The 23,364-nt window shown below is 38.4% G+C and overlaps 1 protein-coding gene across 1 annotated transcript; it reads left to right on the plus strand.

Annotated features, from left to right (window-relative positions):
- Nucleotides 1-1,778: 1,778 nt before the first annotated feature.
- Nucleotides 1,779-10,837, plus strand: LOC149118096 (uncharacterized). The gene is made up of 10 exons (XM_089289257.1): nucleotides 1,779-1,951; nucleotides 2,119-2,179; nucleotides 2,279-2,305; nucleotides 2,438-2,464; nucleotides 2,933-2,967; nucleotides 3,144-3,197; nucleotides 3,988-4,041; nucleotides 5,042-5,122; nucleotides 5,312-5,354; nucleotides 9,390-10,837. Exons 1-10 carry the CDS (start codon nucleotides 1,865-1,867, stop codon nucleotides 10,463-10,465), a joined length of 1,545 nt encoding a protein of 514 aa, XP_089145383.1. The 5' UTR covers nucleotides 1,779-1,864; the 3' UTR covers nucleotides 10,466-10,837.
- The last annotated feature ends 12,527 nt before the right edge of the window (nucleotides 10,838-23,364 follow it).

The following is a 23,364-nucleotide window of genomic DNA, read 5'->3' on the forward strand; positions in this document are numbered from 1 at the left end:
ATCTAACCTGCTCACGTAATGCACATCTGGTTATCTAAGTTGAAAAATTCGGTAAGGTTTTTATAATTAAGCCCGTGAAGTTTTTATGAAATTGCTAAACTGCCAGAAAAGTTGATATTTTTGGCCACTGACTTAATCGAACGAGCCTTGTTAGTTCGACAATTTATACAAAGTAAAATTTTTTAGCTATCAGGAGAGAACATTTTATCGTCTTGCAGATTCTAAGGAACGCAAACTTACTGTTAATTTGCCACGCAACATTTTCTTTTCTTCAGTGATCACTGCTGTTTTCTTCTGCGAAGCCGGGTGAAAGGCTGTCCTTCGACCCCGCACGCTTCTTTCAGAGACACTACCGACCGAAAACTTTCAATAATAAATTAAGTGAATAATGATTAGACGACATGCAGATTAGACGGCATGGATACGTTTTCAACAAACAATAGGTTTATTTATAATTCTTTTGCACATTTTCACGTTTCCACGTACTGATGGATAGAGGACGTTTTTTCACAGGGTTGGAAATGTACATGATTTATTTTTTCCGTTTGTAAGAGACTGAGTCTTCACTGTAAGATACAAGTAAGAAATTGACAGTTTCTCCAATGTTCGCGAGTACAGGATTCACTAAATTACTAGATCTAAATGAGAATATCGTCGTTGTTCGGATGTCGTCAGTCCAAGACAAGCGTGTTTTTTTGTTGTTTTTTTTTAACGGAAGACTACAATCGCATTTCATTCGCCTTCGCTAAAATCACTTTATATTTACGCGATTCTCACACAAATAGCCCAGGAAAAATCTGTTGCTTTTGATGTATGGCAATGTAGTCGAAAAATAACCTGCGGCCACTGAGGAGCTCTTATTTTTGTTATTTTCCCGTCTCTCTTTCTCCGCCGCGAATTAAGAACGCCTCAGATCGCATCACTGCTACCATCAAATATGCCAGCGCGATTTCTGCGGCTTAGAAGCGGCTATTTTCATTACTTTGCCCTTAAAATGTCCCTAAATGCCCTACATAGTGTAAATAAAAGAACTGAATTGAATTGAAAATCTGACATATGCATGTGCTTAGGATTTTCATGCAGTCAAGGGGTGAACGACAACGTCACCAAACAAAAGGTTTAATGAGGAAAACAATAGCTGTTCACGTGCGTTATAAATCTTTGTACATTTCCTTACCGTCCTCTGCAGAACAAAAACGTGAAATGACTGACTTCTGCGTAGTCTGAGGAACACGAACGACGGCGGCTAATTTTTCGTCTTTCCATTCGAAATTGAACGCGGTCATTGCATATTTAGCCTGAGCATGTTTTTATAGCCATTGGTTTATAATTACCGAATAGATATAGACAGTTGCGAATTTCGCTTGTAAAATATAAATTCATTTTATCTTAGGTATCGTCTTCGGCGTCGCCGTCGTCGTTGCTTAAGCTCCCTTAGTGGAACAACCGAGGGCAGTAAAGACATATGTGGAACAAATCGAATGAAAAATCTTTACAGACGAAAGGCTAAACAATTAATTCTGTTTTCTGATTGCTATACACTCTGGGAACCACTATTAATGAGAATTTCGCGGTTCGTCAAAACAATGTACCCTTCTCCTTGATCCTCTTTATTCTCCTCATCAGACTTCTTTATAGAGTGTCAATATTGTAAGGAGAAATACGATGTAAATCGCTTTTGAAAAAGGCAGCGCATGATGTCAACACGTCAATTGTGCATTGATTTCCACAGATGATGTAAGCACCATGAAACAAAAGGTATTCCAGGTCGAATTTTCGTGTTCTAAATAAGTAAACAAAGGCGGAAAACTCTTTTCAATTTAGCTGGCTAATTCGTTTGTCAGTTTACAGCAGAAGAGCAAGAATGGCAATGCTTCGCTTGTTCTTTTTGTTGGCTTTTGTATTTTTCTTGGGTTCCTCCGTTACTCCGCAGAACAAATCTTCAAACCGGGTAATTACAAAAGTAAACCTTTCGTCATTTGAGAATTTGTGGAAGTTGTAGAGTAGCAATGTTTTTGTCTCATGTGAAATCCGCTTCCATTTGTCTAAACTGTAATATTTTAATGTACTTTGCTAGAAAGGTTTACCTTCCTATTTCCAAAATATTCTTTTAATTAGAGTACCGGCGCCACAATCAAACCAAACTGCTGTGCACCACAAACTGTATGCAGTAAAGATGGTAAGTCAAAATTATCAAATATTCCGGCTTTAAGTTTAGATTCTGCGAACGAGAACACTTTACTTATAAGGTCATATCTATTGATATTTTTTTTGAAAGGAAAAGATGGAAAAGATGGACAAAACGGTGAGATTTTCAATAATTATAGTCTGCTATTTTATCGTGAAAAGCTTTTTATTCCTAATACTGAATCAATCAGACCACGTTTGACAATAATTTGTTTCTCACTAACAGAACTGCAATTTGTTTTCCACACAGGAAAAGATGGTCGTGATGGAATAAACGGTGATGTCGCCATATTTTAGTAAATTTCAAGCGAAAATGTTCATAATGTTGATCCATTACGAAATTTGTAACGAATCATGTCTACAGTATGCCGATTAAAAACATTCCTGTCTAATTAGAAGAAAAGCAAACAAATATTACTAAAATGTAACCACAACACATATTAACACAATTACAATTTCACAGAGAGGTCAACAAATTATATAATCAGAGAGGTACGGTCGAAAAAATAAAAAGTCAAGTAATGAAACTTACACTAAATTGTTAGCCAAACAGATTTTAATATCTTCCTGCGGTAATCGATTTAGTACGCTAAACAATAAAAATGTTTTCGGCAAACCAGTAATAGTGTTATTGAAAAATGATCCGAGCCACGAACAGAAAAGGGTGCAATTTAAGACATATCAGTAAAATTGTTTTTAAAGGATCTTTAATGTTATGTTTACTACAAATCATTAATCGGAACAGGACGTGACGGACGAGATGGGACAAATGGAGCAAAGGTTGGTAACTTTTTCTGTGTTACTACAGTTTCATTCCAATATCAGAGACAAAAAATATGCCATAAATCACAACCTACAGGATGTAGAATTTTGATTGCGGGCCTCATGTGCTTGCATTCCGCTTTCAATCAAAAATAGTTCGTTACCATGGTTACTAAGTGATTTTTTTTTTCCAGGGTGATAAAGGTGACACAGGGTTGAGGGGACAGGATGGAAGTGCTGGCGTCAAGGTGAACTGTACTTATAACTTAAAATTTAAGTCTAATCCATGGCCAAATGCAGGAATGAATTAATAATCATTTAATAAAGGAGTTTAACGTATACGTACAGTCAGCTTTCTAAAAAGGTTTCTCATATAAGCATAGCTATAAAGGCTACCAGTGCTTGTTTTCTTTACACAAATTTGTTGTATTAAATAGAAATCCGATTTCTATAAATGTTATCGGCAAAACCTTAATCATAATATCTCAAAGTACCTTATTTAGTTTACACTGACTTTTAGGCTTTTCCACAAATTTTCGGATATTTTGGGGGATATTCAAAAGTTTCCCAGATACTTTTAAGATATTTAGTAAATTTTGAGATAATTAGAAATATTCATAGCTTTTTTGGCGAAGCCCAGTGTTTACCTCGCTATTTTCTTGAGACAGTACTCAGTTTCCGAGTTCAGCGATTTCCCACTTGAAAACTGTATTCTAATTATTTCTGATCACTACGCGCACACGCAATTTTTCAAAACGACGGATGCTGATCACAATAAGACGCCTGAACCTTCTTCCTCTGCTCCTTTTCCTACTGCAAAAAAATTAAACATTTTTCCCGAAAATGATTGAAAATCGGTTCATTTTTAAAACAAAGATAAGGGATATTTAGAGGGTAATCGAGATTTTTTGCAAACTAAGGCGATTTTACGTAATATTTGTGGAAAGGCCTACTAAGGACTTTCAAAACGTCATTACCATAAAGTGTGGGTTGCCTAAATTCTGTTAACTTAATTGCATTAATTTCTATCTTTTTTAGGGCGAAAAAGGAGAACCAGGAGTAAGAGGAAAGGATGGTAGTTTTAGTACAAAAGTAAGTTCCATTGATCCTTAGATTAGAACCAGGACTAAAAGAAAAGGATGGTAATTTTAGTACAAAAGTAAGTTCCATTCAGTCCCTTAGTTTTACTTTAGAACCAGGACTAAGAGGAAAGGATGGTACTCTTAGTACAAAAGTAAGTTCCACTGTCCCTTAGTTTTACTTTAGAACCAGGACTAAGAGGAAAGGATGGTAATTTTACTGAGTACAAAAGTAAGTTTCAGTGTCCCTTAGTTTCGAACCAGGACTAAGAGGAAAGGATGGAAATTTTAGTACAAAAGTAAGTTCCATTGTTCCTTAGATTAGAACCAGGACTAAAAGAAAAGGATGGTAATTTTAGTACAAAAGTAAGTTCCATTCAGTCCCTTAGTTTTACTTTAGAACCAGGACTAAGAGGAAAGGATGATAATTTTACTGAGTACAAAAGTAAGTTTCAGTGTCCCTTAGTTTAGAACCAGGACTAAGAGGAAAGGATGGAAATTTTAGTACAAAAGTAAGTTCCATTGTCCCTTAGTTTAGAGCCAGGACTAAGAGGAAAGGATGGTAATTTTAGTGCAAAAGTAAGTTCCATTGTCCCTTAGATTAAAACCAGGACTAAGAGGAAAGGATGGTAATTTTAGTACAAAAGTAAATTCCATTGTCCCTTAGTTTAGAGCCAGGACTAAGAGGAAAGGATGGTAATCTTAGTGCGAAAATAGATTTCTTACTCCTTTCCTTCCACGTTTATTAGCAAAAAATAAGAAATGATATCCGATTTGCTGTAAAATAAAACAGGGCAAAGATTGTTTCAAGATATTGTATGTCGTGTATCATAACACGATCACATGTATGAGTATCGTTTAGTGTTATCTTAGTAGAATTGAAAATTATGCTGATCATTTTTGTGCTCAGCGAAGTCAAATTCTTATGAAGCGCTGGCAATGAAAAATAATCGTTTAGATGTCAAAGGTACGTTGGTGGACCTAATTGAGTTTCATTGTTATTCCTGATTGAGGGTGAGAAAGGATCTACTGGAGAAAAAGGAACACTTGGAGAAAAGGGGCAGAAAGGAATGCCGGGATCATGTGACACGCAGGTACTGAAACAGAAACCGTCATGTTAGTATTCATCCAGTAAAGGTATTGAGAGGACCATGCGAATGAGGTTAATTATGTTCTTTATTGCTATTACTTGCAATTTAGGGCATAACAATATAAATATAGATGGAAATGATGTTTAGTTTCCTTGTGGTGTGTAAAGCTGGATTTTTCTTTATTCTTTGTAGGCATCCTCTTCATCTTCTGGAAAACCATCATGTTGTACAACTGGTAAGACAAGTTTATCGTTCGTTTTGTTTCAATAATTCATATTGCTTTTAGACAGCACCAAGTTTATTAATAAAAAATCTTTTAAAACGAGCGAGTTTATTTTGGTAGTCTTTTAAAAACGCAGACAAATTTTGACACCTAGAGTAATTTTGTCCTGTTTTTCTTTATGTCATTTCACCCTCTTCAGAAATAATTCGTGGCCTTTGTCAGTAAGATCGGCCTTAAGGTATCGAAAACCCAAGGAAAATCACTATTTTCCTGAAGAAAGCAGTGCTCGACAACAACAACAACAACAACCTTGAAAGGCCGAGACACACTATGCGACAAATCGCTGCGACACATCGCGGCGACAAGTCGCTCCGTCGCTGCGACAAGTCGCCTCGTCTACACTGCTGCTGCGACAAGTCGCTGCGACAAAACACTTGTTCGGTCATGCAAGCGAATTTGGAAGAGGGGAAATGTGAACTAGTTTTGCAAATTTAACATGGCGGACCAGCGAATACAGCGAAGGGCAAACAAAAAGAAGCTTTTAGTTCTGTTTATGATGCTGTTAGATGACGAAGAATATAAACACGTCGAAAGAAGATGCTAGACACGACAATGGGTTTCAAGAAGAGAAGAAAGAGGGGCTTATTCGCTTCTGGAGGGAATTTTTCCCATAGTCTTTACGATTTCTATTCCACAGGACTCTATTTTCTTTACAAAACTCGATTACCATTCTACTTGTTGTTACATTCCATTCTGAAGGGGAAGAAACCTCGGATTGCTCAGGTTGTTTATCTTGTTTCACATGTTCGGTCGCCATTTTGAATGGTTTTCTGAGGAATCATGGGAAAATAATTGACGCTCCCTCATTTGTTGATTTAAATTTTCTCGCAGCGACTTGTCGCAGAAGCGTATTCACGCTGCGACAAGGCTGCTTGCGCTTATTTTGTCACTGCGATATGTCGCACGAATTCAAACCAGTTTGAATTCGTGCGACAGATCGCAATTCTGTCGCAGCGCAAATGATGTTACACGAGGCGATTTGTTGCAGCAACCTGTCGCGGCGACGTGTCGCAGCGATTTGTCGCATAGTGTGTCTCAGCCTTGATTGTACTAGTTGTTACAAAAACTTTTATAGAGAGGAAAACAAGTTCAGCCATTGGCGTCCGTGCAGTCCGTGACGAGTGCTGGCCTTTGTTCCACTTCAGACGTCATCACCTTTGACCAAAATTGGCATCACTTATAGTAACACTCAAGTTCTGCAGGAGGAATAGATCTTTCCGAAGAAACCCAGATTAGAGTGATTGCGTCAATCTAGCCTGAGGATGCATCAAAGTCACCAAAATGATAAGAAATTTTAATGAAAAGCTCAGAACAGAATTTCCCTAATTTACACTTGGCTACTCTGTGGTACGAATGTGATGTTTTCTCGGGAATTCATGAACAATTCACGAATTCGGGAATTCATTAAGCAAGCCCAGAAGAAGGTCAACCACTGCAGCAAAAAGATAAGAAAAGGAGAAAAGGGAAAGGCGAAAGAAAAAAGCGAAAACCTAAAGTTGTCGTCCAAAATTGTGATTTGTGCGCCGGGCCTAAAAAAAAAACAGTCCTAAAACCAGATACTACTGATAAGAAAGGCCTCCATGTTGCACAAATGCCTATCTGAGTAAATTGCAACTAATTTAGCTCAAATCCATGCTGAAAAATGTTTAAAATGTCTAAAAATTCGATTTGTTTTTGCCAAAAGTCTCCAGGTGTCAGTGGATTAACCACGTGACATATTTTTCAAAAGATAATTCCTTTTGTCGAAAATGTTGGAAATCTATTCAAAGAAAGCTTAAAAACGTCACGAATGGCGGAAAATTTGGATTTTGGGTTTTTACATTAGATAGAGTACTGGCTGGCAGCCAATTAAGGTACTATATAACCTCGATAGATAAACTGAAACAAAGGTCGGTTGACTATTGAGAACATTCCGTTTAATCATGAAACTTTCTTAAGGTACTCGGGAATTTTGATAGATTCACATTTTTCCTGGAAAATATGTCCATTGAAGAAATATATCCATTATGTTTTATTCAGATTGTTAAAAAGTGAAAAAGGACCATTAGCATCCTTTCCAAACTTCGCCGTTACATTGTATTTGAACTTGCATAATTATAATAACTGACTGACTGACTCGCTGACTGACTAACTGGCTGGCTGGCTGACTGACTGACTGACTGGCTGGCTGGCTGGCTGACTGACTGACTGACTGGCTGGCTGGCTGACTGACTGACTGCCTCACTGACTGACTGACCGACTGACTTCAGTGTTGATTGACTGACTAGCTAGTTAGCTAGCTAGCCTGACTGACTGACTGACCGACTGACCGACTGACTGACTGCCTCACTGACTGACTGACTGACTGACTGACTGACGAACTGACTGACTGGCTGACTGACTGCCTTACTGACTGACTGACTGACGTACTGACTGGCTGACTGACTGACTGCCTCACTGTCTGATTGACTGACTAGCTAGTTAGCTAGCTAGCTAGCCTGACCGACCGACTGACTGACTGACCGACTGATTGACTGCCTCGCTGACTGACTGTCTGACTGACGGACTGACTGGCTGACTGGCTGACTGACTGACTGACTGATTGACTGATTGACTGGCTGACTGGCTGACTGACTGACTGACTGACTGGCTGACTGACTCACTGACTCACTGACTCACTGGCTGACTGACTAGCTCGTTAGCTAACTAGCTAGCTTGACCGACCGACTGACTGACTGACTCACTGGCTGGCTGGCTGACTGACTGTCTCACTGACTGACTGACTGAGTGACTAATTGGTTGACTGACTCACTAAGTGACTGACTGACTGACTGACTGACCAACTGACTGACTGGCTGACTGACTGACTGACTGACGGACTGGCTGACTGACTGACGGACTGGCTGACTGACTGACTGACGGACGGACTGACTGGCTGACTGGCTGACTGGCTGACTGGCTGACTGGCTGACTGGCTGACTGGCTGACTGGCTGACTGGCTGACTGGCTGACTGGCTGACTGACTGGCTGCCTCACTGACTGACGGACTAGCTGGCTAACTAGCTAGCTAGCTAGCTAGCTAGCTAACCAACTAAACAAGTAAAGCAGAAGCTAAAGCATCAGATAAGACACTTCATAGCAGTCAACAGTGTGTTCCCCAAAGCTCTGTCTTAGGACCCGTATTGCTCAATATTTTCATTATTATGTCTCTTAATTATTGCCTTTCGGAATGACATAACTGTTTGAAGGTTGAAAGCAACAAACTGGATAGGTTACATGAAAGAGCGCTCCGTTATCTATACAACGGCCAGTCTTTTGAGACTGTTACTCTCACTGACTGTAATGGTTACAGCCTTGTTGATCGGCGTATCCAGAATATGCTAGTTATCGTGTTTAGAGTACTAAACAATTACCGAAAAGAGTATTTAAAAGACCTGTCCAAAACTCTGAGAGAGATCAACAAGCCTCGAGTGCCTGAACCTAACATTACTGGCTTTGGCTTTAATCAGTAAGATGCTCAGTGGCCGTTACTTGGAAAAGCATTTCTCACACCTTAATATCCTTGAACACAATGTCATCTTTTTACAAAGCTGTCAGCAGTCTTAAGTTTTAATTTATAAGATATTTTTTAGATGTTATAATCACTCTTAAAGTTCTACCTTGTAATTAAGTCTAATTTTTCTAATTTTGCTATTTTTCCCCTCTTTCTTTCTGAATTTTACTTTTCTATTATTTATTTCTCGGCAAATTAGTGTACTCTATTGCTCAAGTCAAGTCAAGTCAAGTTAACTGTGTATATACACTTAGTTTTTGTGAGGACAATCCAGCTAGTTTGCAGGTATAACACAGAAAGTAAAAGTAAAAAGAACTAAACTGACATATAAAAGCTTCAAACAAATAAGATAATATGCTAGAGGCCTAATCAGCCTCACCAACTCGAGTATAAATAATGTTATCATGCATGTATGAAACAGTGCATTAACAGTGGAATATATATTTTTTTTCCAGGATGTTCCTCTGGTTTACATTTCTTTGAGAAGGTTCAAGATCTACCAACCAGAGGAGCTGGAGATGTTGAACATTTCACCATTAATGGAAGTGTGTTTCTCGCTTTTGCCAACTATCATGGCGATATTAATAAACACAAGACAAGCTCCATGATCTACAAGGTGAATGAACAGACTGGAAAATTTAATTTGTATCAGACCTTGCAAACTAGAGGTGCTACTGGTCTTGAATACTTTTCAATCGCCGATAAACATTTTCTTGCCGTGGCAAATCATTACGACGGAACGCATCTACTTGACTCTGCAGTGTATCAGTGGAATGGACAGCGGTTTGTGGTCTTTCAGAAAATACCCACCAAGGGCGCACGCCACTTCATATTTTTCACAATTAATGGTGAAAACTATCTGACAGTAGCAAACTACCATGATATGAGTACGTATTCCACAAAGTCAGTGATCTACAAATGGAGTAACGGCAAGTTTAACAAGTTTCAGGAGATCCCAACTGAGGGTGCCCTGGAATGTGCTGCATTTGTAATAAATAATGACACGTTTATCGCTTTTGCCAACTATTACAACTCCAAACAGCAGTATTCAGTTCAGTCCACTGTGTTCAAGTGGTCAGGAGGACACTTTGTTAAACTGCAGTCTCTTCAGACACACGGGGCACACGGAGTGAACTCTGTTAACATCAATGGTCACACATTCCTCGCCTTTGCTAACTATTACTCTGGAAGTAAACGCAACACCGACTCGTTTATTTACAAGTGGGATGGAAACAAGTTTGTCCTGTTTCAGTCCATTACCACTCGTGGAGCCCAAGCTTGGCATCCCTTTGTGATCAGCGGTCAAACGTTCTTGGGTGCGGCTAATTACTATGGTGACAGTCAAAAGTACAACACTCAGTCAGTTGTGTACCAGGCCTCTGGAGCGCAGTTCATCAAGTACCAAGAGATTCCAACACAAGGGGCACGTGACATGACAACATTTGAGTACAAAGGTCACACCTACCTGGCAGTGGCAAACTATTACAATCAGAAATACAACATCAACAGTGCCTTGTACAAGTGGGTATAGAGATAGATACAGACGGTGTCGGATCCTGAAAAATGACCAAAGATAAAGAACGCTTATGCATAATTTAAGGGGAACTTTTGCTGTCGCAGACTTGAGTAGACAAATCAGAAATCAGTAATTGTGAGCTTTTTTGTGATCCCCCGGGAAAATGTGACAATCTTAAAAAGATGAAAAAGGAACATAAAAGATGATTTAAGAGAGCTTGCCAGATCTAGATTGAAGGTTAATGAGTGGAGGTATTTTTGGTATTTTTATGTAACAAAAACTTGATTGCTTGCGGATTACTAGTTTGATAGTTTGTTAATTGGTTATAAATCAAATAATGATATAAAGTTGTTCAAAGACAATAATAAAGCTGTGCTTGGGACATGACTGACTTGTGTACTCCTTTTTATGCTTATTTGCGCATTCCTTGTTCATTACCGGTACAACTTTATCTACATAGTATCTAAAATATAGCTAAGAAACATAATACATTTTTGTGGAAAACGTAACCACGCAGATAACATGATTGGGTGTCTTTTATTCAAACAAGGCTGGACAAGATGATCTTTATCATTACTTCTTTTGGAAATCAGCATTTGAACCATGGCGTACCGTCGCGAGAGTTGTTGAAGTGAAGAGTACGTTCAGAAAACCATTAAATGAAATAGTTCACATACGGGATATCATTCCTTTCTCTCCTCACATTAACGACATAAGTTTTGTTATGATGGCATCAATTTGCTCAGTGATTTATTTGGCAAAGAAAAAGGCTTGACCCTGCTTTGTTATCGTATTTATTATATGACTGACAAAATTACTTCATAGTGATTGGCTGAGAGCAGCCAATTTATCGTTAATTCCTAATTTACGCTGCAGTGCAAATTAACGCCCGCTCCTTCGCAATTTTCTCAGTGATATTATAAATGAGTAATCGTATGAAATCTCTAGCAATTACTGATTTAAACTTCTCGTGATATTTGAAAATTATTTCAAAGTGCCAATTTTGAGAGAACTAGTGTAAATCCTTAATTACACTCGCATTCATACGATTACCAAAGTGAAGCGCGATCAAAGTAAGTGACGAGAGCATGAAGCAAGTGTTAGAGGGAAACAGGAGCTGATTGGCACGAGCTGATAACAGAAGTGCCTTGAAAACATTAACGGAGTAGGAGGTGTCTCTCCAGCCGCACTCTTGAATAGACACCGAACAATCAAAAAGCTAGATAGCCCAGGAGCCTGTTTCTCAAAAGCCCCGGAGTCTTTTCGGGCCCGAAAAGCCATTTTTTAGTTAATCGGTATTTAAAGACAGAGTGGTGTATACGCTTGAAACTTCTTGTACGGAATGGAAACTCTGTTTATATCAAGAATATGTGAATGAAACAGCTCTGTAATCATAGGTTTCGAGATTTTGCTACGGTTTTCCGGGTGCGAAAACTTATCAGGACCTTCGAGAAACGGGCTCCAGGTGAGACGAAACATTCATATCGAACGCTACCTCAGAAACTAATAAAACATGTTGAGAAGAGGCAACACTCTATTTACGTCCTGGAAGTAAGCGAACAAGGTGCAGCAAAAGATCAAATATTATATCGGCCTTGAACATGACTGAAGAGTTCAGCAAAACACTATAAGATATCTCAAACCGGTGTCCACGGTCAAATTAATTAGAGAGGAAAATACATGAGGAAACAGACCTACCAAATCAGGGGTGGAATATTTATCTTTATTTATTTAGATAAATTATTCATCATATCTATCACCAAAATTCTCCATCGTGATTGGTTCTCCGTGTGCCTATTTATCAAGTAATCGTATCTATAACAAAATTCTTCATCGTGATTGGTTCTCCGCGTGCCTATTTACCAACTAATCGTATCTATAGCATAATTCTCTAGCCTATTTATCAAGTAATCGTATCTATAACAAAATTCTCCATCGCGATTGGTTCTCTACGTGCCTATTTATTATGTAATCGAGTCTATAACAAAATTCTCTATCGTGATTGGTTCTCCGCGTACCTATTAATCACGTAATCGTATCTATAACAACATTATCCATCGCGATTGGTTCTCCGCGTCCCTATTTATTATGTAATCGTATCTATAACAAAATTCTTCAACGTGATTGGCTCTCCGCGTACCTATTAATCACGTAATCGTATCTATAACAACATTATCCATTGTGATTGGTTCTCTTCGTGCCTACTTATCAGGTAATCGTAACTATAACAAAATTCTCCATCGTGATTGGTTCCCCGCGTGCCTATTTGTAATAGTAATTGGACCGAGTGGAGTGCAATATGGGGAGTAATCGCGCGAGTAATTTCAAAATTGGACGAGCAGTCCCACAAAAATAATTTTCCAACTACTATGAAATATGAAATGTGAAGGTGAATTAATCAACATGACAAGAGCGTGGGACAAAGAATAATTCTGAGTCCCCGACAGGAATCGAACCCATGACCTCCGGAACACCGGGCGGTCATGGGTTCGATTCCTGTCGGGGACTCAGAATTATTCTTTGTCCCACGCTCGTGTCATGTTGATTAATTCACCTTCACATTTCATTACCGAGCTTAAAAATTCACCATCTTTATTAACTTACTATGAAATAGTTTAATAAATTTGATAAAGGGCATTGTTTGGATAAAACTCCAAATAAAACGTTTTGTGCAGAAAGATAGATTGGCTGATTCGATGGATTGTACCAGTACGATTCGAAATCAGTCCAGAACGTTTTGGAGTGAGCATTCACAGAAAAGGTGATATAAACTCTCAGGTTCATCATTGCGATTAGTAAATGCATCATTAATTCTAAATCCAATTTTGCATAGTTTGCTGTTACTGTCGAGAATAGAATTAATTACTTTGTATTGGAAAGCCTTGACATATGACTCAAGTGCAACCAAATGTGGGTAACGAGAAGATTTCTCTAAATTGTTAGGTTGTGAAATTAAAATCACTCTTCAATTTGTGGATAATATTAGGAGGCTGAACTTTTTTTGAAACCAGCAGCGAGTAATAGTCTTTTGATTTTTTTGTCTTTAATATCGAAGACTTTATTTCCAATTATAAGTAATAGAGATATGACTGATGTATCTAGGCTGATTTCTTTAAACTGTGAAGGTATAGAATGACGGAGGCCCGCCCATTGCAGAAAATTGCTTTTGTCAATTTTGTTCGAAAAATAGTCATAGGAGTCTATTGTATTTAAGTTAAATAGAAGATCGTGTATGTTGATGATTCCCGACTTAAAGTAATTTTTGTAGTAAACCGGCTTGTCGTCTATTCGATTCTCTTTATTATTCCAAACAATATTTTTCCAATCACGTTCCGAAGCAAAACATTCGCGGAACTCCAACCACCATAACAAAAGTTCGTGGTAAAATTGAGAAGATATCGTTTAATCAGAAACTTCGTAATTACAATTTAGAAAGAACAGACCTCTTACGGGTTCTAGCAGATGAAGTCAATACGTCTTCCATGTTGCATTTGAATTGTTAAATAGTCGTTTTAGGCAGGCCAACCTTAAAGATTTGACCATGCTTCCCAGATCTATCATTTTTAGACCGCCTTTCTTATAATCGTTTTTCATTGACAGGCGAGTTACTTTGTCTGTACCTTTCCATGGGAACTTGAATGACAATTGATTCAGTTCATTCACAATTTCCTTTGGTGTAGGAAGTAACGAACATACGTAGACGAACTTTGGGATCAAAAAAGATTTAATTATGGTCACTTTACCATAAATAGACAGGCACCTGGAGGACCAAATATTACTGAGTTTTTTAATTCCATCTAGCCTTTCAATAAAGTTCTTTTCCTTTAATAGTTTCTAATCATATGTGAAATGTACACCCAGAACTTTAATCGGGATTTTAAGCCACTTAATACCAAAATATTCTTCTTTACTTTCTTTTAAAGATCCTATCCACATACCCTCAGTTTTTGAGCAATTGATCTCGAGACCGGAAGTATTTCGAAACCGGTCCAGTAGTTCAAATAATACTTCGGCTGAGTTAGTATCCGCTAATATCGCCTTGGTGTCGTCAGCATACTGTAAAAGTTTCGTTTGTTGCTCTACTCCGATATAAATTCCTCTAATGTCCGAATTCTGTCTAATGGCGATAGCCAGTGTTTCTACAGCTATTACGAACAGATATGGAGACAGCGGGTCTCCCTGCCGAACTCTTCGTTCTATTGTAAGGAAATTTGAAGTCATACCGTTGTTCAAGATACAGCTTTGTATATTTTTACAGAAGACTTAACCCAGTGAAGGAGATTTGGACCAAAATTGAATGCCTCAAGGCATTTAAAAAGAAATTCCCATTCAAAACTACCTGGTCTTCAGGAAGTGTGGGTATACTTAAACCGTTTAGGAAAGAAGAAATTTTCAGTGCAATATCTGGATCAGTAGTATTGCTTTTGTACAGGTTTTTGTAGAACCGTTCTTGCTCCTTTAATATACAAAATGGATCCGTTTCAATTACTCTGCTTATATGAAGTTTTCGTATATGCTTTTTCATATGATTTCTTTTCTCGAGGTTTAAAAAGTATTTCGTGCTCTTTTCTCCATGCTTATGCCCCGGCGGGGGGGGAGGGGGTGGTACTCCCTAATATGGGCTATATAGGTATGTGCGGCCCCCAAGGGTATGGTTTTTGAGCCGTTTTGGTCATTAATAGGGTATAGATTTTAGCTGATTTTGGTCATAAATAGGGTATGGTTTTTGCACTCTAGCCTTCATGTGGGTAATTTTTTAAGAAGAAGCCACTCTTTCATCATTATCGAAAAGAAAAACAAAAACAGCCCTTCACAAATTATGTTTATGGTAACTTAACATTGGTCTGAACTAGGGAACCAATCATAACGCACGTCTGAAACAGTGTTTTGATTTAAGGGTCAGGTCATAAATAGGGTTTCGAATTTTTGGTCAGGTCATAATTAGAGTAGGAATATCGCAGATTTTGGTCATAAATAGGGTAAGGGTTTCGGGAAGCGGGCCGCACACCCCCACTCAATTTTTCTGGAAGTCCTCCCCACCCCCCTTCCCCGGGGGCTCAAGCCAACGAGCGCGTGCACGTATAATTATTCGTTTAGTTTTTTTCCTCATAAAAGGTTTCTAACCTTTCCTGAGCCGCATTAAAGCGAGTTGCGTTAGAGTCACTGGGTTTAGTTTCGTATTCTTGCTTTGCCTTTCTAAGTTCATCTTGGAGATTTGATTCTGTTGCATTTCTTTCCTTGGCTTTTTTCTTTGAGTAGTTAATAGCGTGTGCCCTTATATTATATTTGATCCAATCCCAAACGCTACGACTGTCCGAAAGTTCTTTACGTCCCTCTGCCGTCCATACTGGAAGCATTTCAGTAACATTATTTACATATTCTTGCAACTGGTGCTCGTTTTATGAAGCTCGATTTGACGTAGAAATTTTTGCAGAACTCTACGACTCTACGCTTTCGTCACCAGTCTCCTCCTACCTTTTGGTTTTACCGCAGTTGTGTATTGTTGCTATGGTTACCTGCCTATTTCGTAAGACATTTGATTTGAATTTGTAGCATATTCCTCGCATATATTTCATATACATTTAAGTGTTAATGCGGTTTACAGTGTTCTAATCGTTTTCAAATGAAAATTCTGTATTGAGTTTACCCTCTACCATCTACGCTCTACGCTCTACGGATCTATGCACGGGCGTAGAGACTTAAAGTTATTGTAGCAAATATTAATGCGCGTGGGGGAATGTTTATTGTTATTACGGTTTACAGTATTTTGATAATCTTTTTAATGTAGAATTTTGTATTGAGTTTACCCTCTACGCTCTACGCGCTACGATATATGTTCTACCATCTACATATTACTCGCTACGTTCTACGTTCTATGTTTATTGTATGTGGAGAATAAGGTCATAAAAATCTATGCAAAATCTTGTTAACAGGATCTCTACATTCTATCAGCTACTCTCTTCGGCCTACGCTCTACGATCTACCATCTACCGTCTACCCTCTAAGCTCATCTACGCTCTACTCTTTACGTTCTACCAGCTACTCTCTAAGATCTACGCTCTACGCTCTACCATCTACCATCTACCCTCTAAGCCCATCTACGCTCTACTCTCTACGGTCTACCAGCTACGCTCTTCGATGTACACTCCACGCGCTACGCTCTACGCTCTACGCTCTACGCTCTACGCTCTACGCTCTACGCTCTACGCTCTACGCTCTACGCTCTACGCTCTACGCTCTACGCTCTACGCTCTACGCTCTACGCTCTACGCTCTACGCTCTACGCTCTACGCTCTACGCTCTACGCTCTACGCTCTACGCTCTACGCTCTACGCTCTACGCTCTACGCTCTACGCTCTACGCTCTACGCTCTACGCTCTACGCTCTACGCTCTACGCTCTACGCTCTACGCTCTACGCTCTACGCTCTACGCTCTACGCTCTACGCTCTACGCTCTACGCTCTACGCTCTACGCTCTACGCTCTACGCTCTACGCTCTACGATCTATGATCTACCCTCTAAGTCCATCTGCTCGGAAGGTTATTGGAATTGCAACTTTGAAAGACGAGAACACCTTGGAGCAGTCTCAAATTTAATTTCTTTAAATTAATATCAAACCGTTTTCTTGCCAGTTAGAGTACTCAGCCAATCTCAAACTGTACTAAACTTAAAAACAAAACTATAACCCAAATTTTTGACTTATAACTGTAGATCACAACAACTATATATTTTGGCTCCCTCATTTCCCAGGCAAATGTAACATGACAGTTAATAGGAATAACATTCTCCAAGTCTTTGGTTTGACTGTTTATTTATTGTTCACTTCCTGATTATTCAAGTTGAGCTCAGATCTTAGTTCAGATTTTGGTGAGAGTTACATTAGATAGAGTAAGGTGAATGAATGTAGCTGATCATAATCTTGATTATTATCTTTATCGATAAGGTATTTGCAGAAATTCTAAAGTTTGTAAAAGTTACGATTTGGAGAGAGTAAATGAGCTGTCCATAAAACCTGGAACATGGAATAATTATAATATTTATAATAATTATGAAAAAATATGTAAAATTAAAATATGCAAAAATAAACTGGTATCAGCTCAAAAAATGAAAAGATATTTTTAGGGGGGTAGAGGATCGGTACAGGAGCGGTAAGGAGCGTTGGGTATTCATTCAACTGACCACAATGAATACGGGCTCCTCTTCTTTCCCGCAAATTGCGTCATGTGGCTTTTACAGCACTGTTTTTTCAACACAACAGGGACTGTTGTAACCGGTTCTACGGAATTGTTGGGAACGGCCATGACGGAACGTTTATCGATCTTTAATACTTTTCGATGTTTACAGGACGGGATCTCGATACGGCTGACTATTTAACATGTTACACAGCGAGTCACGGTAGTCTCTTCAATCCAATATGGACGGTTAACAGAAGCCCGAGTAACAAGCAAGTTATTATTACTAAATTATCAGAGCTCGAGCAGTCCGAACTAATTTATACAAGAAACTCAATGCCGAAGAGTTTCTATTTCTATCTCATGGAGAAACTATCTCTTTATGAGAAATCGTGTATATGTATGTCTTTGAATTGACGAAATGAATTGAATAAGGAAATTATACTCGTGTGCCATATTTTTCGGACTGATTAAAGAGTTCGAACGCCATCATCTTGGTTTTCTATGAGAAACGAAACCTGGGAATAGCGAACAGTCACGTGATTAAACTGATTGCGAATGACTGGAATGAATGGATTAGTCTTCTAATTTGCGAGCCTTAGTTCCTTTTCATTTTTTTCTTTTTTTTTATGTTTTTGTTTTGCTTGTTTATTTTTATATATTTTTTTTATATTCCGAGCTGATACCAGTTTATTTTTGCTTAATTTAAGTTTTGAAAATTTAATTTTACATACTTTCTCATAATTATTATAATTATTCGATGTTCCGGGATGTTCCGGAATGTTTCATGTTCCTGGTTTTATCGACACCCGAGTAAATGTTGTTTTCGCGTTCAAACTTATTTGGCAACTGACAAAGGGCGTCGATAAAACCAGGAACATGGAACATTCCGGAACATCCCGGAATATCGAATAATTATAATAATTATGAGAAAAATATGTAAAATTAAAATTATAAAAATTAAATTAAACAAAAATAAACTGGAAACAGCTCGGAAAATAAAAAAACAAAACAAAAACATAACAAAACAAAACAAAACAAAGGAAGAAAAATGAAAATGACTGCAATGAGTTAAGGCTTGCAACTTAGAAGACTAATCCATTCCTTCCGGTCGTTCGCCATCAGGTTTAATCATGTGACTGTCCCTTATTTCCAGATTTCGTTGTTCAGAGAAAACCAAGGTGGTGGCGTTCGAACTCTTTAATTAGACCGAAAAATATGGGTACACGAGTGGGATTTCTTTATTCAATTCATTACGCCAATTCAAAGATATGCGTATATTCGATTTCTCATGAAGAAATAGTTTCTCAATGAGACAGAAATAGAAACTCTTCAGCACTGAGTTTCTTGTCTAAACTAGTTCGGACTGCTCGAGCTCTGATGACAGTGTAAACAAATACAAACACAAAATTTAACAACATTTGGTGACGCGCTGTCTTGCAGGGTCGCTGGTCAAGTGTTGTCGATCTGAGATGAAAACATATGTACCGTAAGAAAAGCCTCTGCTTGCGGGGTGACAGCTCAAATACCTTTCCGGCAAAATGTTTTGTCCAGCGCAAGTTAATACTTAATTAATTAAAACCACTTTTACCACATCATCGCTAGTTCAACTTCACGTGCAGATCGTTATCTGGCATTCGATCAAGCTTAGTTTTCTATCGAGCCATTCGAACGCCACCAAAGTAGACCAAACATTTAAAGTACGCACGTGAACGCACTGCTCTAATCTTTAATTACTACCAGTTTATTAATAACAATAACTTGCTTGTTACTCGGGCTTCCGGAAAGGCCGAATCTACACTTGGTTGGTCATAATGGCAGGCGTTCTTAGCGGAGAGCGCGAAAACTGGGGATGATAATTGCAACATGAAGACAGAACAGTAATGACAATACCATGGCTACTGACTCACCAAGCAACTGTATATGAGGCACCTACGAACACCTCAGATGTTGAAGAAATCAGGGATCAGCAAAGCAACAAAGGAAACGCAATGAATTAACTGGCATCCATCGTCCGAATCGTTCAAATTTGTATTGAAAGACAGAGTACCTGTAAAGCCACGTGACGCAATTGGCGGGGAAGTTGAGCCTGCACTCATTGTGGTCAGTTGAAGGAATACCCAACGCTCCCCACCCCTCCCCTATCCCCCAAAATATATTTTCATATTTCGAACTGATACCAGTTTATTTTTGTTTATTTTATTTTTGAAAATTTAATTTTGCATATTTTTCTCATAATTATCATAATTATTCGACGTTCCGGAATGTTCCGGAATGTTCCGGGATGTTCCGGGATGTTCCATGTTCCTGGTTTTATCGAAGGCCACTGACAAATGCTTGTTGAGCTAGATCAACTTTAGAGAATGTAAGTAACTAAGAAGGAAAATTATACAACGGGTGTAAAATACATTCTACTGATTCTAGTCATAGACTGGTATTTTCGTGGTTCTCATTAATTCCAAAGAGCTTGAAAAGTAGTAAAGATGTAAAAACAGTTGCAATTGAAAAGTAATGAATACTGGTCAGAGGTAGACTTTGCAAGCTGAAAACCCTTAACTTTACCAACATTCTCCTCGTCAGGAGTTTCTTTTATTGTTGAAGAAATGGAATAAACACTTAGGTTAACTATGCCTTCACTGACAAGAAAGAAACTTAAACAAGCTAGATTTTCGTCTGGTTGGAAAAACTTTTCATTGTTATTTTTTGTAAAGGTATTGCTTTTTAACTAAACAGTTACTTATTTCCTAATTTGCTTCTAAATACGAAAATAAAGCATTTCAAAATCATTAATTAAACCCAATGGCTTTGTAATGTAGGGGTTAGCATGGGAGCTGCTACCACTTTATCTTTAAGCGGATAAAAAAAAAAAACGAATTATTTTCTTAAGTTGAAATGGTACCCTAGAATATTGCGATGTTAATGAAAACTTGCCAAAACTTAAGCACTTCGAATCTAACTTACCAAAGTTCCCTTATAAGAGTGTGAAATTTAAGGAAAGTAGTTTTTAAGCACTTTTGTCTAGGAACGAACAAAGCAACTGCTGTTTAAAGTACTAACGTCAGCCCCAATTTTACATCAGTCAGTTTAACATGTAAGAGCGAAACTTTGTGGAAAGGTTTTAAAGAAATTCACCAATCGATTGGTTTAATTACTTGTGAAAAGCTTCTTTTCCTGAGTAACCATCACAGGCTCAGTCATTGCCATTGTGAAAAAGGAATATCAATTTGGCGGAAAATTAATGGCGGCAAGTTACTGAAAGTCCCGGCGGCAGATGTAGAGACCGTATTTACTCGATTAAACGCCGCGGCGGTCATTAAATATTTCATGATTTGAGTGTGGCGTTTATTCGAGGGCGGCGTTTATTTAAAATCCAAATTATTTCATGTAAACAATAGTCCGCTAAGAGCATTGAAAGAGCATTGAAGCATATTCACTTTGCACTGACAACATTGTTATCAATAAAACCAAATTTCCAAACTTTGTTTGAGTTTAACTAGCGCATATTGTTATCCTGTTTTTAATGTATTCCTTTGAGCTTAGAAGGTACTAATATTAACACATTGTTACAAGCTTGGAAAATAAGTTTTCATGGCATTTGCTTCTTTCAGGGTTAGGGTTTGAACAAACACCACATCATGAGGCGGCGTTTATTCAAGGGCGGCGTTTATTAGTGTTTCTTCTCTAAAATGCGGCGTTTATTCGAGGGCGGCGTAAGTTATTGGACAGCGGTGTTTAATCTAGTAAATACTTTACGCTTGTTTTTTCTTCTCATTCATCTACGACAAAGGCGAAGGAGAAGAGGAAAATAACTCATGAGATATTGGTTAAGAGATATCTCTGAAAATCGCTTTCTAGTGGGTGAATCCATACTATGGTTAAAGAAATTCGTTAAAATGACCACGATTCATTTTACAACTACTTCCGGATGACACCTGAGCATGTCCTTTTTCTTGTGGGCCCGATGTTGTCGACTGAAATCCTTCTACCAACCGACAGCTTCCACTACCTCACGCCACGCGTTTTCTTTCACAAATGCGTTGTTGTTGTTAATGTCTGTGGTTTTCCAAAATGCAGGAAATTTTAAAACTTCCCAGATAACCAGGGGTTCTACTTCTGAATGTTTTCCCATTTTCACGGCGTTTTTAAACAAAAGGGCTACCAAATCCACGAACTGTGTCTTGTGAAAAAAAATTCTAAGAATGCCCTTGGTTGAATTGGTGCGTAAACACAGACGAACGCGAAAAAGTTGAACTGAATTCAACTTTTTGAATTTTGAGATTCGGAATTTCTATGTGCTTCTACATGCACTAAACTGCGTAAATTTCTTGAAAAAAAAAAGACGCGCCGCTGGAAATGGGGAAACTTTAAGTCGATTGAGGTAATAAGGCGCGTATAAAATTGCATTTTTACGTGCTTTGGAACTATTTCACCGCCGTACTTCAACGTGAGTAGAGATTTACGAGACTTTGGACATCCATCTTTAGGTAATGGTAGCTTAAATTAATGTGTCACATACTTTGTTTTATTATATGGAGAAGAGTGTTTTACTGGGAACTAAACCACTCGTAGATTCCGCACGCCACTTCATCCGAGACCCGAGTGGCGTATTTTCCGTATGTCACCTTTGTGAGTGTCGTATCGTTCAATGAAGTCACGATTCCCGCCTTTGGCTTTTGTTGAATTGGTTTCTCCATATAATAAAAAGAACATTACACGGTGGTGAGAAGATATGAATTTTATGTTCGGGTGGCAAGAACAATATCTCACGAGTGAGCGAAGCAAACGAGTGAGATATTGTTCTTGCCACGAGAACATAAAATTCATACCTTCTCGCCACCGTGTAATATCCTCTATATGTGTTCCCTCCGGTGTATAACTTTGACAGTAAAGCAAAACGACTGTGTGAAAGATAAAAGATATTTGTTTGAATATAGTGGCTAGTACTACGATTAAAGTTGCAACAGTGGTATATCCCTTCCCCTCCTCCCTCCCGTCCCCCACCCCCAAAAAAAAGAAAGAAAAGAAAAGAAAATTCTTGCAGAGGACTTGATCCCGAAAAGAAAAATCCTGCAGGGAAAGTGGACAAAAAAATTTAAAAAATCTTGCAAGCTGAAAAATTCCCCCCACTAACCCCCTTCCCACCCATCAGTTTTGTAATGTTCCGTCCCTAACTGCAACTTCCTTGTACCTCCCCGAATTTAATTTCTTTGGGCGCTGCTTTCGAAACTGAAAACCTCAGTAATTCCTCATTAACTTAATTATCTCACTAAATTTTATTAGTAACTTTATTAGCTCTGTAACTTTTTTTAACACGGTAACTTTATAAGCTTTGGCGGGCAAGCGCAGGCCTTTTAACGCAAAAATGACCGCACTTGCTAAACTGAATTGTCAGCTGTCTTTGTGCAGTGTCACTCATCTCAGGGTAAGGTTTTCAATAAACGGTAGTTCTAAAGAGAACGAAGTGATCAAAGTGATTAATTTCTGTAACTCTTCTTTACCTTGATTGTCTTAAATTTTCTTCAATTGTCAGTCAATCTTATGAACAAAATATCTAACGAGGAATCCATCCGTGGCTAATTTTAAAGGCAAATTGGGCGATATCCTCGAGTATTAGTATCACCGGGAAACGAGATGTGGTGATTTTACTAGGCTTTAAATCAGGAGATGTGACTTTACAGACACTGAGATTGGGGAATTCCGGATAATAAAATGTACAAAGAAAATCAAGCTGCCAACTTTGTT

This window comes from Orbicella faveolata, unplaced genomic scaffold, assembly GCF_042242905.1.
Source record: "Orbicella faveolata isolate gen_17 unplaced genomic scaffold, um_ofav_v1 contig_1, whole genome shotgun sequence".
Lineage (NCBI taxonomy): Eukaryota > Metazoa > Cnidaria > Anthozoa > Scleractinia > Merulinidae > Orbicella > Orbicella faveolata.